This window comes from Amphiprion ocellaris, chromosome 3 (assembly GCF_022539595.1).
Source record: "Amphiprion ocellaris isolate individual 3 ecotype Okinawa chromosome 3, ASM2253959v1, whole genome shotgun sequence".
Taxonomy (NCBI): Eukaryota; Metazoa; Chordata; class Actinopteri; family Pomacentridae; genus Amphiprion; species Amphiprion ocellaris.
Window position 1 is genome coordinate 8589397 of NC_072768.1, and position 16869 is coordinate 8606265.

General features: G+C 39.8%; 2 protein-coding genes across 6 annotated transcripts in view; one reads left to right on the forward strand and one right to left on the reverse strand.

The window, feature by feature from the left end:
* frmd4a (FERM domain containing 4A) overlaps positions 1 to 11519 on the reverse strand; it is a 103607-nt gene extending 92088 nt beyond the window's left edge. The window contains exon 1 of the mRNA XM_023264733.3: positions 11095 to 11519. Coding sequence (XP_023120501.1) covers positions 11095 to 11139 — 45 coding nt within the window. The 5' untranslated portion in view covers positions 11140 to 11519. The remainder of the gene's footprint in view (positions 1 to 11094) is intronic.
* Positions 11520 to 12919: 1400 nt separating this feature from the next.
* Positions 12920 to 16758, forward strand: LOC111564893 (receptor-interacting serine/threonine-protein kinase 3-like). 5 transcript variants are annotated; one of them, XM_035945712.2, is made up of 14 exons: positions 12920 to 13076; positions 13321 to 13481; positions 13598 to 13916; positions 14007 to 14155; positions 14250 to 14299; positions 14528 to 14683; positions 14846 to 14928; positions 15055 to 15121; positions 15214 to 15257; positions 15566 to 15614; positions 15747 to 15790; positions 16079 to 16127; positions 16230 to 16472; positions 16559 to 16758. In XM_035945712.2, exons 1-14 carry the CDS (start codon positions 13074 to 13076, stop codon positions 16564 to 16566), a joined length of 1425 nt encoding a protein of 474 aa, XP_035801605.2. In that variant the 5' UTR covers positions 12920 to 13073; the 3' UTR covers positions 16567 to 16758. The 5 variants fall into 5 exon arrangements, with proteins under 5 accessions (XP_035801605.2, XP_054863263.1, XP_054863265.1 ...); XM_055007288.1 differs by having other exon boundaries at positions 15569 to 15614; XM_055007290.1 differs by having other exon boundaries at positions 15067 to 15121.
* The last annotated feature ends 111 nt before the right edge of the window (positions 16759 to 16869 follow it).

Below are 16869 nucleotides of genomic sequence, written 5' to 3' on the forward strand. Positions count from 1 at the left end.
CCACATATTTAATCACTGCTATGTGAAAGTCATTAACCCTGTCGTGACTTTTGCTGTGATGGAAAAATGCTGTTTGCTCCTCATTCTGCTGAGGCTGAAGGAAAACACACACACACACACACACACACACACACACACACACACACACACACACAGTGAAAATAAAAATTAATTCTACTTTAACATTCAGTGAATAACAATTAAGTGAATCGCAGATGTTTTGCATTTGCTATGCAAGACAAACTCGTTACGCTGCTGCAAGTCACAGAATCTGACGGCTCACAGAAGATAATTTCCCAAACCTCCCACCCTCAGAGTCAAAACCATCCTCTTGTAAAAGTATAAACCCACTTTAATAAACCAGTCACATCCCCATTGTGCCTACTTTGTATGCATGTCCTGTTTTTTCTCTTGTTGTTTTATTGTACTTAAACAAATTCTTTTTTTTTTTTTTTTTGCTCACTTCTGTTCCATTGCTGAATCCATACAGTTTATTGAAATTAATCAATTATTTGTTATTAACTTGGAGCATCTTTCATAAAGGCTGGTGCAATTCAAAATGTGTCACTGACAAACTGATAATAATACAGAAAAAGTAAATCATAACCTGAATAACATGAGCAGAGTCGATAAACCGTGCTTAATAAATTATATTTTCATAAAATATTAACTGAGATAACCCATACTTAATCAAAAGCAAATTAGATGATGCTTTATTATTTTTTCAACCTCATCTTGGACAAATATTTCAGCTTTGTATTTTCTTTTAGGTGGAACAACTTTGTGAAAAGGGTCATAAGTAATACAGACCCTGTCATAAATTATGTATACAATCCTTAAAGCTAGTGGTGAGTACAAGAATACTTAAAGTGCAAATTTGTTTTACATCATTGATATATGCACTGAGCATGAAACATTGAAATGAAGGTATTTTCAAAAAGCTTTTGCAGTAAGACGGTCGTCGCTAAGACAACCAAGGTCAGACTTTTGTCTGTGGAAGTGAGAGACTGAACCGAAAGACAAAGTCAGTCTGGGCTGCTCTGATTAAAGTGTCTCCCTGTTAGTGGATAATATTATCTTTTAGCCAGGGCGTAATTTAAAAAATGAATTAGTGCTACAAAAAAAGAAAAAAGAAAAGAAAAAGTGTGACACCAATAACGTTGCAAAAACTGATGATGACACAACAGTAGCCTCGAGTGTTAGCAGTGCAGGGGTTTCTCTGTGCTTTTCTTTACATCACATTTACTTCCTCAAATGGCTCGCTATTTCCTGTTGCATACAGGATGCTGGTGGTTGTCCACTTCCCCTGGTTACACTGCATATGTATGCATGTGTTAATATAGCAAAGCAAAGTACTATCAATAGTACAAATGAGCAGAGCCAGAGGGAAATCTTTATTATACAAGCACATCATACAAAGAATTTTACTTTTTGACCTTGATGAAGAAGTGATATCTATCTATATTGCACAAGTGCTGTAGATTCATTAATGAACTCTGATCCATCTTCTCTTTTAAAGTGAATGACGCTAGTTTTTGGGAGGAAGACAAAAAGGAATGTGCAAAAGATTCACAAATCTTCTCCTCACAGGTGGGGATTTTGTTTATATGTGAGTCAATATATAATTGCGGGACTTTTTGTAACATAGTTGACAGGTATCATAGTTGACATTTTTGCTGTTTTCAGGCCTAAAATCAACATGGCCACCTATAACCAAACACCACATGGCATTTTTATGGAAAAATTCTTCTAAATATTATATATACAATTGATTAAAATTAAAATTGAAAGTTATTTATAAAGTTATTGTAGTAACCCTGTTGACATCCACACTCCACAATCCACACTTGACTCACACACTACTTTATATTAAATAACTCAGAAAGCCTTGGAGTCTTGCCAGTCTTTTCTTCAGGAGGAAATGACATCATGTGGAGCAGGTCATGTGATCTGCAATTAACACACTTCCTTGAGAGGTGTTTTTGTAATGGGGAACTTAGTTGAAAGTGATTTCTTGGACACAGATACAATTTGTTATTTTCCATATAAAATTTGATGTATTGCTAAAAAATAAATATCTGTCATGATTATCTCAACTTAATACAAAGAACACAATCTAAACAATTTTTGAATAAGCTAATTTTATCCAGTCATTTTTTATTAATAAGTGATTGTTTCTGTAATAAATTACAGAATTTGTGAAGACATAATCATAATAAACAAAACTTTTTTTTCACTTTAATAAAAATGTATGCAAGCTATATCCCATGGACGTCAAAAGTCCCTCAATTATATATTGACCCATGTGCCTTTAAAATTTTAATTTAAAAAACAAATTTTTAGTGAATCTCTGCTAATCCTGATGGTCAGTTGAATCCTGGAGCTAGACAGGGTGAAGTGTGAGGGATTAAAACAAAGCCCATTTCTCTAAGTCTCTTTCTTATCTTTGAATTCAGGTAAGCGTTCCAACTCCAAAAGGGAAATTTCATCAATAGACATTGCATAAGGTGAATCACTTTGCAAGTGTACCGCAACATACTGCACATGCCTGTCTTATGAATGCTGCTAACAAGACAGCTCTTCATTAAGACAAGGGCCTGTTCTCTGTTAACTCACTCCATATGGAAGCCAATCAGCCCCACTGGGACCTGTGTCAAACAGAGTGTGAAATGTCAGATGCATGCACATGCAGCGCCCACACACAAACATATACACACCCGTATAAGACCACAGTCTGCATTAACAGCGACAAACATGCGCACAAAGGGAGAGAAAGTGAACTTGGAAGCAAATATAGATTGGTCTTTCTACTCAGACATCTGCTCGGTCCCAGAGACAGATGGTGAGCCAATCAGACCGCCTGGTGCCTCTGCTACTCCCCGCCTCTTACGCCACCCTGCCGCCCCTCCCATAAACCTGAATCCTGGCACACATGACAGGTGGCACCTTGCAAATGTGACACCGCCACTGCCCCGGAAAATTATTTATGTATTCACCGCATTAAAACCAACATGCAGCAGATATGCAAAAAACCCAGAAATTTGAATCATTCCCAACCCAATACCTTCCTGGCAGCGTGTACTTCCTCCCGAGACGGTAAAAATGCAGCGCACCCACCATACCCACAGGCTAACTTCGAGTTCTGTCATGATTGATTAAACTGGAATGCACTGAGCTTATTGTGTATTGTCTTTGATGCTCCAACACCAAACAGAAAACCCTCATTTATCTGCCCTGAAAGGTTTAGTTTCACGGCAGCTTGATCTTCTAAAGGGGACAGCCATCAGATAAATGTCATATGCTGGGTTTGCTGAGGGCAATATCCTGCTAGCCAGCTAGAAAAAAAAAAAAACACTCAAAGCTGGTGCAGGAATTTCATCTAAACATTTTTGTTTGTTCTGAAAGCAGTTATTGACTGCAGCACAGAGCAGGTCATGTGCGAGTCCACGCGTGGTGTGTAAATGTAGGAGTGTGTGTGGGCGAGCAGGAGGGAAAGATGCAGTTCTTTGTTATGCTGCTCTACGATCAATGGCATGGTCAGTATCGTACAGTGAATGCAAATGCACAGCAAAGCCTACATTTATGCAAAAGCTACTGCGTCAGTCCAAGTGTAGCATAATTAGCAAGGCTGGTTTCATCGCAATAATTTCAGTGCACATAAATGCACCTGCAGAGGTAGCCCTAAAGGAGATGGAAAGCCTTAATAAACATCAGGGTGAAGGCAGAGAGAAACAGAGTGCAGGGAAGCTCTGGCAGACTGTGATGAGCATCTGCCAGGGTGCACACGCTGGTGCTCATTAATGGCACTTTCGTTAACCCATTCCTCACATCACCTACACGAGCTGAGCGCAGCTGATAACCTGGATCCCAGCCGGTCGGCCATTAGACTCACAATGTGGTCACACTTCACCGGGAGGCTGCAGCATACATTAACATGCAGGAGGGTGATGCACTGTGCACACAAACACCGCACACTGCAAACACTTCACACAGACACACCTGAGACCTTCCCCTAGTTGCACACAAATGGCCACAGCTAAGCCAGTAGGAACTCTGGCGAAGTCATTTATAATTGAGGCGCCTTCACCTCTGCAGCTCATCAATAGTCCTTAAACAGGCTGCAGTGTAAACAGCTCAGAAGATTTAATGACATGCTTTAGTCTCTTTCACACACAAACACACACAGCAGACCTTATACATTTATGCATGTTGTGAGATTTGAACTATTTCCCATGCTTGCGCTTCTTTTTCATCACTCTCTTTTTCTCTCACTGAAAAAAATACAAGTATTAGCTGTACAGTAAAACAAAACAAAACACAAAGAAAACTGGAGGAAAAAAACACATATTAACGTCTGTAATTCATTAATTCTACAAAGATTACAGCCAAATCCACCCTGAAGCAGAATTTCTTGATGATGCTCTTTTGATCTCAGACAGGCCAATCAATACTGTGATCACGGACAATTTTCAAAGGAGGACAGCAAAGAATCAAAGCTCGGATCAATATCCAACCTGAGCTGTGTACATGACACTGAGGATGTAAACCTGCACTAATCTATTTTTTACTAGCATCATAAAATCAAATAACTACATGTAATGGAAGCAGTTTGTAGTTTAACTGGTTAGTTTTAGTGCAACTGTATCTGTCTTACTGTTTCAGCAGCTGTCTTGGAGAGACACTCTCCACATTGTGTCCTACCTGCCCGGTTAGTAAATCAAGCACTTGGCAAAAGACACAAATGTTTTTTGAGGAGTTAAGAGCAGTATGTATGTGGAACTTACAGTCATAAATGTGACTCATGGTGGATGTTTATCGTTCTTCTGATGCTCCACTTTTCCTTAATGCTTAACACACTAAACAAAATCTGATAATCCGCTAATACTGAGTTCAGGGAGGTGGTGTGTCTCTTGTGTTCCTCTGGCAAATCTGACTACTGAAAAAAAGCTGGAATGCTTATTGTTTGATGAGACTAACAAATAAGCAGTTTAATCCAGGCCATTTTATTTACAGGAAAAACTAACCAAACGTTCCCATGTTGGAAAGGTAAAAAAATCATGCTATTTTCAAATGTCAAAGTGAGTCTAGTTTGACTAGTTTCGTCTAGTTCTAAAACATGCACTCAGTGACGCTGAACTGGAACAATATCAAACTATGGGGCTGAAAAATGAAGCCAACATGGAATTGCTAAAACTGCAGTTCCCTATATGACCACTTGAGGCTGTCTCCAAAAGCAAGTCAATCCCCATAGACCCCCATGTATAACGTACAACTTTATAGCAGAGGTAAACATGTTTGCAGCCTGGTATAAAAATTATTTTTGATCTTTATATCTAGTTTTTCCCATTCATGACAACTATCTAGGGCTAAATTTTAATTTAACTCACCCACTTAAATTGCATTAAGGTTTAAAGTTATGCATAATTATGCTTTAAGCATAATAAAAGTTTTAACAGCTTTGAGTGGCAGGTGTCTGCTGTTACAGGTAAGTCCATGACCCGGAGATGTTTGCATGGCCAATCTCATCTCCACTCAAGCTCCACCTCATTGCTCATTTTGTTTTACATTTTTTGAGAGCTGTAAGGAGTGTGGCACTGCAAAGATAATAACAGCCAGAGGATATGGAAAGCTATTTTAACATGTAATGGTGGACTTTGACTGTCCAGAATTCTGATTAGAAATATCAACACTCACTTTGACTAGTCTGGATAGCTAGGTGAGTTGCTGCTAAAGCGAGACTTCACACCGGATGTTGCATTTAAACAGTATTGGCAGAAGTAATGGTGGTTGCTGTGGTGGATGAGATCATTGGAAAATACCACAAGCTTATCAGCATGGAGTTTGTGTAAATCTTTTTTCTCTGCAGACTTGGAATGAAATAGAAGCCTGCTCAGACATGCTGGTGCAACATTATGCAATGGCTTGCATGAATTGCAAAATTAAACAGTAGACATCTGAAACTAAAACTAGTCATAATTCAGCTACAGATATCCACAATGTGAACTGAGGATATGTGCAACTGAATTGTAGATATCTGTAATGATGTCATTTGTTCCAGGAAAAATGAAATATCTGAAATGAATATCTGAACTGACAGTTGTGGATAGAAACAATGACACTGTGGATATCTGAAATGTTGCTTTATGACTAGGACGAATAGAATTACAGATATCTGCAATACATATCCAGTCTAGCTCTTCAGTGTCAAAACAGGTTGATGTAGAAACCATCACATTGAGCTTCACCGTTTTTCTGGACATCATGGAGGGTTCTTCTGTCTTTATATACAGTTTAAGAGCAAGATCCAAAATTACTGTCGATGACCTATTTGTCCGAGAGAGGTATTTTGTTCAAAGTGGAGCGTTTTAGGGTCGATATGACCTTACAACAACCTTGATCCAGGCTCTGCAGACACAAACAGATGCCAGGCTTTTAATTATCATGTTTATTTCGTAACAAATTTCAGTGTCACATTCATTTTCCTAACAGCAGAAAGAGCACAACTGGCCTGATGAAGTGTGTAAAAGGCATTCTGTCCGATGTAAAGTCACAGTGTTTCTTTCCCCCCCTGCAGCAACTCCAGGGCTTTAGTTAGCTGACATCAGCAGTACCGGCTCCTAACATCACTCAGGCATGACTGTTCTGCAGGCACACTGCAGCTTTACAGAAATGATCAACTGCACAGTGATTATGATCATTTCTATATCATTATAGAGAAACTAGCACTACACAAATGAGCAGAAAGGAAGTGCAAAGGAAGAAGTACGTGAATACAGAAGAACGACAAGAACACAAAGTGGCAGAGAGGGAGACACAAATAAAAAAATAAAAAAGTAGCAGTAATGAAATGCCATCTGTGCCTGCACTTCTCATTCATACTAATTACCCATAAGAGGTAGAAATCTGTGCAGGTTGTAAATTAGTTCGGCAGGAAAGCCTTGAGATTACTCCTGGTAGTATGGCGGCTTGCGTGTTTGTGCATATTTGTTGTGTAAAGTCTGTTTGTTTTTTATATGGATTCTCAGCAGATTTAAACTGATATGTTAATGTTATTTTGCTATCATGAGATGTACATTACTGTACAACTGTACTTTATTAATTAATAAATACTGTAAATATCCCAAGGAGCATCCAAACATTGTTTTTACAGTTGTATACAGACACACACATAAAATGTTATCTGTCTCTCCCCCTCTGCCATTGTTACAGGGCAGTAATCAATTATCTCAGTATGATGTCATTCTGCTAACCCTCCCCCATACCGACCAGCCCTCCTCCATTTGTACACTGGCTGCTCTGTTGTGGTGTGCATCAGATCAAAAAGATGTAACCTAATAATCTTGTTCTGGGAAAATATTCTCCAAACACTCATAAAAACATGTTTCATTCTATGGACTATGAATTTTTTTATGTTTTTAGGGGAATGTATGTATTGACTCAAGCTATACAAGTACATTACAGTTAAATTACACATATACACACCCAACCAGTACATCCCATCATAGAGCAGTGATTTGATTAGTGCTGAATGAATCTTCTGGCTTGATCACACTGAGTCATCTGGTCTCCATCCTCAGTGTCAAGATAATTGAATGAGCGACAGTAATGAAGAGACATGGACACCAACATGAAGGGTAACATGAGGTCTTTCTGTTGAAGTTGCTTTGTTTTCTGTGTACCTTTAGGTTCCTCACTGAATCCTTACCTGAGTATAAATAACAGTAATAACTTCAGTATGAGGCTATGAGCATGACTTCCCCTCTTCAATAGTGTGAGCTACAGCTGTGCGACTTTACAGATGTGCCATGATGTCATCTACCACACCGGATCTGCTTCATTCAGGAAGCAGACAGGCAACGTCTAACAAACGTGTGTTGCCGTTCGTTCCCTCGCTGTATGCAGAGCAGACCCCTGCAGCATTATGAAGATAATCCACTTAGCTTCTGTGTGTGTGTCAAGATACCAATTTGCCCTGCTTTCTCTCAGCACTGTTTAAGAGGCCTAGCGTAACAGATAGCAAAATGCATATTGATCAGCTGCCCCTGTGTATGGAAAAAGACAATCACTCACAAGAGGCACGACAAGAGATGTGTAAAATTTAAAAAAGATGAGCCGGAGCAGAACGCTGAGACAAACTGTGTTCCCATTTTTGACAGCCTCATTCCCTTCTTTAATTAAAATTCCATGTGACACTCTATCAGCATGTGCTGAATTTATGATAAATCCTGGATTAGCTGCAGCAAATATCTAAACCTTGTGACTGGATCCAGTGAGAAGTTGTTGGATTTAGTCTGTAATCACTGCTTTTATTTACCTCCTGTGCTCATTAAAATGCACAAATTTAAAGTAGCTCTTTGTAAAAGCCCATTTTAATTTGGTTTTGTTTAACATTTTATTCTGTACTTTTACATCTTGGAGATTGCTTTGCTCTATTCGGAGACGTCAAGAAGAGAGCTAATCAGCTCAGCGATAAGCATGTCGGTGCTCCAATTCTGATCCTAAGGAACAAAAAGGACTCTGCAATCAGCGGCACACACATTAGTTTGAAGGAAGGTCACACTAGTATGGAATCAACATAAGCACTAGTGTTGTGCATCAGTCACTGATTCCCATTCAGGTGACGGATAAAGCTAGGAGACATGTCAAATCCAGTGTGATAGAGATCTCAGTAGCAATGCATAGCATTAACCCACTGCGGTAAAATGATAGCATCTCATTTGTGATTTCTTCTAGTATCAGATGACAGCATCTCTCTGTTTGTCAGTGCTGGAGTCAGGCTGGTATTGATCTCTTCATTCCTCTCTAAAACTGAAGTTCATCAGATGGAGAGAGACAGAGAGAGAGTGAAATAGATGCTCTGTCTGTCCTCTGACATGCAACTAGAAATCCTGCATATTTTGGTTACTCATTAATCAATGAAGAAGTGCCGAAGGCTCATTCATCAATTTGTCCTCATCGACATCATATTTTATTGATTCAGTCCATTCATAATAATATTAAGATAGGCAAACAGCCATAATTATCTATCTATCTATCTATCTATCTATCTATCTATCTATCTATTTATCTATCTATCTATCTATCTGATGTGGGTTATTTGTTTTGCTGTCAGGCCAAATTATTTAAAGCACCGCCTGTAATTACTGCAGGAGATAATCATTTATTCACCTGAAATATTAATACACATAGAGGCAGGAAGCATGATCAATATTAATCTTGGCTCACACACAAACACGCGCGCGCACACACACACACACACACACACAATGCTAAACTCCCATTAATAATTAAGATTGGTTCAAGCTTGCATGTCAGCGTGAATGCAAATGCCACGGATTTCGTCAGCGAGTCAACAAGCTCTGAAATTAGTAATCTAATGTCAGTCTTGGTAAGCATCAGTTTTAATGAAATTTCACAACAGGAGAGATTTAAAAAAACATGTTATTGCCCAGCTCTGGTAAACTTCATGAACAGCTATGAATAAATATTTCCTGAAAATAACACCAGAAGAGCAAGTGGTGTCTGTATTGAAGCGTGTTGCTTATTGCCAGCTGGTGAAGAGCAGCTCTGAATGGTGAGAAAATTGCAGATGTGGGGCATGAATCATAAATGGAACAGTGACTGTGAAACTGGTTTGACAGCAATGCATTTTAGGGCTGTCAACTTTGACAGCAAGAGCACTTGTACAGGACGCCCCCCATGCTAATGCTAGCGTATGCAGTGGAAGAGTAAAATGGAGTCAAGGGACACAAACAGTCTGACAGAGATATGAGGAGATGCTCAGCAGATGATTCAGTTTAAGTCTCCATGTCATACAAGACCAACAAATCCCTACAGTGGATGGCTATTTTGGAGGGGAACCAAACAAAAGCTGCCAATATTTGTCCATAAAAGCTGACTGTCACTTTTCTGTTCTCCTTTTCCATTCCCTTTGTTTTCTGTTCCTGCCTTCATTCATCACGTTTCCTTTTTCACCTTCCTTCCTTTGGCCTGTCCATCATCTCTTGCACTTTTCTCCTGCCCTGCTCCTTTTATTGCTTCCTTTCCCCCAAGTGGACTGCATGGCCTATCGCCATAGTAACAGACAGCCATGACAGGTGGAGATAGCAGGTAGTGCGGCGATGCATGACTCCCCCTGGGACTGCAGAATGCCAACACTATAGAATGAAAATGAGCAGAACGTGCTCCCTTATACAAAGTCACCCTGCATACAGAGTTTACATTCAATTCACTGAAGGTTGTTGTAAGATGAGTGCATCCCTTATCTGTATTCAGCACATGCAGCAAAGCCACACTGCCATTGTTTTGCTATTCAGCTGGACAGAAGGGAAAGTGAAGTTCAGTGGATTTTCAGCATGTTGTGTGCTTCTATTACATCACTCTCTATAGCCAGAGCTGAAGCGTGGCAAGCTAAGCCAATCTGTTTCATGTCAACGACAGACTGGATTCAACACTAACAAGACCCAACAAATTTATGTGACTCGAGCTGCAGCAAAACTGTTCTTTCTATATTAGATGTAATTCGATCTGATTTAGTCTTGAATACGGGAAAGAAGCAAATGCTTGCCTTACACAACAAAGAAAGCACATCCTTCTAGTAACTTATTTGCCCGCACTGCAAAGACTAACACAGATCATTTTACTCACACATTCATATAATAGGATACATCTGTATTAAATGACATCTGTCTCCAACAAGCACGGACAGAATGATCAGTACCGCACCCTCACGTCTGCATTAGTCCGTGAGGCATTTCTCCCACACTTGACCACTGCAGTAGTTGAGCACGTGGAGGACAAAAGCGAGAGTTTTCTCACTTGGATGGAAAATATACGTATCTATCCAGTGCGGAAAGTGATTCTCACTTGGAAGTTATCGGACAATTTCAAGCTTGTAGATGATAGTAAAAGGGGAGGGGCAAACAAGCAGCATCCCTTTTAATGAGATGACAGCTCACCTCCTAGTTTTAGTGGCTGCATGGGCTTATTACCTGTGAGGAGAAAGTGATGAGAGAAAGGCACAGCAGATACAGAAAAAGAAACAAAGACAAACGGTAGACAGTGCCAGCAATCCTATACCCCTCTGAGACTCACCATGAGCAAACACACGGCTGATTCTGGGATGAGTTGGACAGCCATGACTGGATCCTCCTATAGATTCGTGTGAAAAGAGAATGTTGACAATTTTCCTAGAAGGACCCCTGTCCGTTGTCTCCCTGTTCGTCTTCTTCTGAGTCTTTACTTGGTAAGCAAGCTCACCTCTGTCCAGGTGAAGACCTTTTGGCTGGTCCTCTCACTCTGTGTCCTTATAATCACCCCCTCTGTCTCTCAGTCAGTGCTGCAGACAGCCCCTTGGCTTCGATTGTAAATCCACAGCCTATGGAGAGTCTGTGACATCCCAGTCTGTCAGACTGTGTGGAAAGCAAGCCTCCTTCTTCCAGCCTTTGATCTGTGAGCAGAGTAGACCCCCCTCACTCCTCCTTTCACTTTTAAAACACTCCCTGCGGACCCCACGCCCACCTCCCCCAGACCCCTGTGACTCGGGTGCCTCTTGCTAAATGCTCCCCTCCCTCTGTTGCTGGCTTTGCCTCCGTTTTTTTTTTTTTTTTTTTTGCAGTCTACCGTCTTCCCAACACAAAGCACATCCAGGCATACACGTGGGTCTTCAGTCTAACTGCTTTCTCCGCAGGCTGTCCTGTCGCTGCTCCAGAGGATAAAGCCTGCCTTGCATCAGTGATGTCCCCCAGTCTGAAGCACTCTTCCACTGTGGTGGAAAGACAGACACTCACCTCAGGTCCCCAATCAGACATCCAGCACACAGAGAGCTCCCCTTTACATTAGTCCCCAGCCTCATATATCATCAGCGTGAAACAAGGGCAGAGAGGGAGGCAGATAAAGGAGAGTATAGCAGACAGTTCACAGGAGGGTAGAGGATGAGGGAAAAGGATGTGAGGAGGAGAGAGATGCAGCAGAGAGAGCAGCCTCTGGTGAAAGAGGACCACACTGAGATGAGCGTAAATGAAGGTGGGTGGAGAAGAGGGAGGGGAGAGGGGAATGGAAATGCAGAGAGCGAGAGCAGACCGCGCCTATCGATGCCGGCTGAAGCAGCGAGGCAGCATGGCAGCATGGGATGCGAGTGAAAACACTCCTAAGCCCACTTAATGAGAGGGGGTTACATGTGTGATTGTGCACATGAGATTTAGACCCACAAGGTCCTGTTCACAGGTATCAAACACAGAACAGGGCCTTTGCTTTGTGCTTTTACAGTGCACTGATTGACATTAATAAATTGCATTGGAAACACTCTTAACATGGCTTTTGTTTTGCATGTTCATGAGAGAGCATGGAAAAGAGGAACAGAGATAAAGGATGGTCAGGAGAAAGCATTATTAGGAGGAAGGTCAGAAATTGCGCAACCTGTGAATACTCTTGATGGAGTAAGAGCAAATCTCAGTGCAATCAAGAATAAGCACATGTACTGTTGTATAATTAACACTGATGGCATGATGCTCAAATGTGCAAACAGAAAATAGTTTTAACAATTAAAAGCTTCAGTCTTTATTAATTTTAAGTATCATTATTTGCAACATGTATTTTACTACAAAATGTAACTTGTTTCATTGCATATGTTTTAATCCCACATGTTGACTCAGTTCCTCATTGATATTAATGCTCCCCCTCAGTAGTGACTAAACTCATGTCTGCTTTTTTACACTTCCTCTAACTGATCACCACTACTGCAGGAAACTGAAAAATACTTCATTGCATTTTTTATCTGCCACATTAAAAACTGTCAGTCAAGGTTTTTTTTTTTTTTTTTTTTTGCTTTACTTCAGCTTTTCTGTTAACCAAGTAATAAAAGAAGGTAGGGCTCCATACTATTGTGAATACCTGCAGTTAATGCAGACTATGTAGACACAGCCCATACCAACTTTTCTTCACTTTAAACCCCGCCCTTTAACGACAGCTCAGAGGGCAGGGACAGGAAACTGGAACTTGTATTGTCTTGTTTTTCTGCAGCTTCGGTATGAAGTAACTCTTGAAACTTCATGTGGACAAGCTAGACGGGCTATATGGTGAGTAGAAGTCATTATTTTAATAATACATTGAGAAGATGGCAATAAAAGTGGCAGGAAATATGTCACTGTCTTTATGCACTGAACATGCTGCTGCTCTCGTGTTACTGCACAAGCAAGGGCACAGTGTTCGAAAGCAAATTCATAAACAGGCACAAAACAGCTTTTATATGTTGAATCTCTATCATTTTCTCTATATCTGTTTCATTTTTAAAAGATTCAAAGGTTTCCTTTCTGAGTTCAGCAGGAGATGGCGCTGCATAGCCATAAGACTGAGCTGGTTGGTAATGACAGCTTGGAGGAATGGGAGCGCATTGATTCAGGGGGATTTGGTACCGTCTACAAGGCCAGGCACAAGGACTGGGGGTTTGATGTGGCCATTAAGCTTATTCATCATGCTGACAGGTAAACTTATTTTCAATTCTTACATCATGCATACTGAAAAAATGTTGTCTCTTTCACTTTCTCTCTACCTCCTGCTTCCTCTATAATCCTTCTAATCGTCAGTTACACCATTCCAGGCGTGTCAGAGAACTGTGGGACGAGGCCAGTCATATGGACAAAGCTGCCTGTCAGTATGTGATTTGGCTTTATGGAATGTATCAAGGATGCCCACCAAAAGGAGAACCATCCATGCAACAGGGAATAGTCATGGAGTTCATGGAAAGAGGATCTATTCAGTCCCTGCAGAGGGACCTGTCTGGCCCTCCACCGTGGCCCCTGGTCTTCCGCTTGGCCCACCAAGTGGCTCTAGGAATGAATTTTCTTCACGAAAGGAAACTTTTGCATCAGGATCTAAAGCCAAGCAATGTGTTGTTAAATGATGACCTGAATGCCAAGGTAAAGTGCCATTCACTTAAGTCTTTTTATTAAAAATAAAATTCAACTTAACTGCTTGTTTAATGCGGTATGTCCTTTCTTATTTTGAAGGTGGCAGACTTTGGTCTGTCCATGGTTTCCACCAGTGCTTTGACCAGCAACACAGAAATGACAGGACAGCTTGGAGGCTCCTTTAAGTACATGCCTCCTGAGTCTTTTGAGGCATCATATAAACCTGTTCGTGCTTTTGACAGATACAGGTAAACATTAAATTAATACTTACAGGAATACCATATCATTAAAAAAATTAACAGCATGAACATTTAATATAAAATCTCTTTTTTCTCTTGATAGCTATGGCATCCTTCTTTGGTCTATTGTTACTGGTGAAGAGCCTTATCCAGGTACATGTAATTAGTTTTACTGTCATGCCTTGTCCACATGCCTTTTTTAATCTATGTTTGTTATTTGTGGAGAAGTTTACAGTCTTTTATTCAAAGAAATTAAAATTTGTTCTCCCATAATTGATCACTTCACAACTAAACTAAGCAGAATGTTCACAGTATATGTCCATTTCACACATGCATACACACTCAGCTGTGCCTGTGTGTTCTTATCACATGTCTTTTTAGCGGCTCAGTACAGTCTTGTGGCACTGAGGATCCCCGAGGGGGACAGACCTAATTGTAAGGAAATTGAACAGATCAAGGTTGAGGGGCTGGAAGAGCTGGTTGACCTCATGAAGCAGTGCTGGAATGGGGATCCATCCAAGAGGCCAACCTTTAAAGGTATGTGTTTGTTATGGGCGCAGTATCACAGTATTTTTGGTAGTCTTTTAAAAAAAAAAATTGATTAGATACTTAAAATACCTGTATTTTTGTGAAGCAGTTGTACATTAACATACACTGTACTTTCCATACACTTCATCTTTTAAAATTACTTTGTTTCAGACTGCCGTGAAGTCACTGAGCGTGTGCTCTCAAAGCACAAGAAAGACATTCCTCATGCAGTCCATGCAGTGTTGACAAAACTGGTACAAGCTAAAATACCATTTCAGAAAATGAAATATGGCACTGATTAGACAAAAACTGTAATTTACAGAGTATGCTTTTAAATGACATCTTTCTCTGTAATATCCTTTTTTTCCTTGATATTTTAGGATTCACTGCAGGATAATCCACAATTCAACAAAAAAGGGGCCTTCAATTATGATCCTCAGATTCCAGGTAGGCAGCTCAATACTGTTTGTGTGTCATTCTTATTCTCGTACTTACTTTAAACAATAAAATGTCATGCAGTTATATTTTGTCTTTTTCAGGGCAGCAACGTTATGCTGTGGATCATCCCAGAGTTTCAGTGCAGGTATTTCTCATTTCTCCCTATTTCTTGAAAAACAATTGTGGCTTTATGTAAGTCTCATTGAGAGCAAAAGCTAACAAAAATATGTAGTTCTGAACACATTTTAATAATAAATTAAATGTTCTTTTTTTTTTTACATCATCGCTTAAAATTAACATGATTTAGATGAGAATGGGTTTAATAATCTCAGTAGCTCATACCACGTCATTTGGTTACAAAGTAAACAAACCAAAACGTGGACCAGATTAGGATTCACACTTAAACGCTTGTTACAGCATGAACTGAGATAGTTTTTTTTTTTCATTCACCAGCAGGACCTGGCCAGTGTTTTTAAGAAAAATGTCACTGTTGCAGATGAAGGTATGTATCACTGATTCATTTTGTTGCACTAAAGATAGATAGACTGCTCAGTGCTGTTTGTGTGTCATTCTTGTTCTTGTACTTCCTTTAAACAACACAATGTCATGCAGTTATTTTTTTTGTCTTTTCCAGAACAGCCACATTATACTGTGGATTATCCCGGAGTTTCAGTGCAGGTATTTCTCATTTCTCCCTATTTCTTGGATAACAATTGTGGCTTTGTTTAATTAAGTCTCATTGAGAACAAAAACTTACAAAAATATGTATTTTGAATACATTTAAATCTATTTTTTTTATATCATTGCTTAAAGTGAACATGATTCAGATGAGAATGGGTTTAATAATCTCAGTAGCTCATACCACATGTCATTTGGTCAAAAAGTAAGCAAACCAATGTGTACCAGATTAGGATTCACTTAAATGCTTGTTAGAACATGAACTGAGATTTTTTTTTCATTCACCAGCCGAATTCTGGCAGTGTTCCTAAGAAAACTCTCACTGTTGCAGATAAAGGTATATATCACTGATTCATTTTATTGCACTAAAGTTTGTGAATTCAGAATTTCATTTTGGTTTTTCACGTGCTTTCTTTCATTCTTTTCCATTTACGAACAGCCAAGTTCATCAGTGACAACCGAGCAGTTTTAATACAAACTATTTCCGAGGTGCTGACCATAGCAGAAGAGCTTGGAGAGATGGTCCATCCTGATGCCTACTCAGTGTTAGCAACTAAAGCAACAACTCAGGATCAAATGCGAGTGCTCTACCAAAGGACGTTTCGTTCAGGAGGGGATGTGGTCAAAGCCGCCTTTTATGACGCCCTTAAAAAACATCACCCCAGTCTGGTGGAGAGGCTAAGTAAGATTTTCTTTTGTTGAAGCAACTGAATATGGCTGAATATTTGACAAGTTCTGCTTTATATGTTCACTTCCTTTTCCCCCCAGGTGGCTAATTCCAAACCAGTTGTGATCTTCCTGCACTTTGGCCACAAAGTGTTGAAGACCTCCCCCCGCTTCTTCCACTTTTTAAGGCAAAATGTATTATTATCTTAATTTGTTGCCATTTTCTGATGCTGTCTGACGACAAGACATTGTTTTCATAAAATTTTTATTAATAAAGATCTTTTTTTCAGAATGAAAGACAATGCTTAGTCTCCTCTTCCTGTTTTTTTCCCCTTTTTAACTCAAAAAGTAACACATATTGTGTATTGACTATGGTTAAATTACAATTATAAAGTTTCTTATTTTGTTCATTT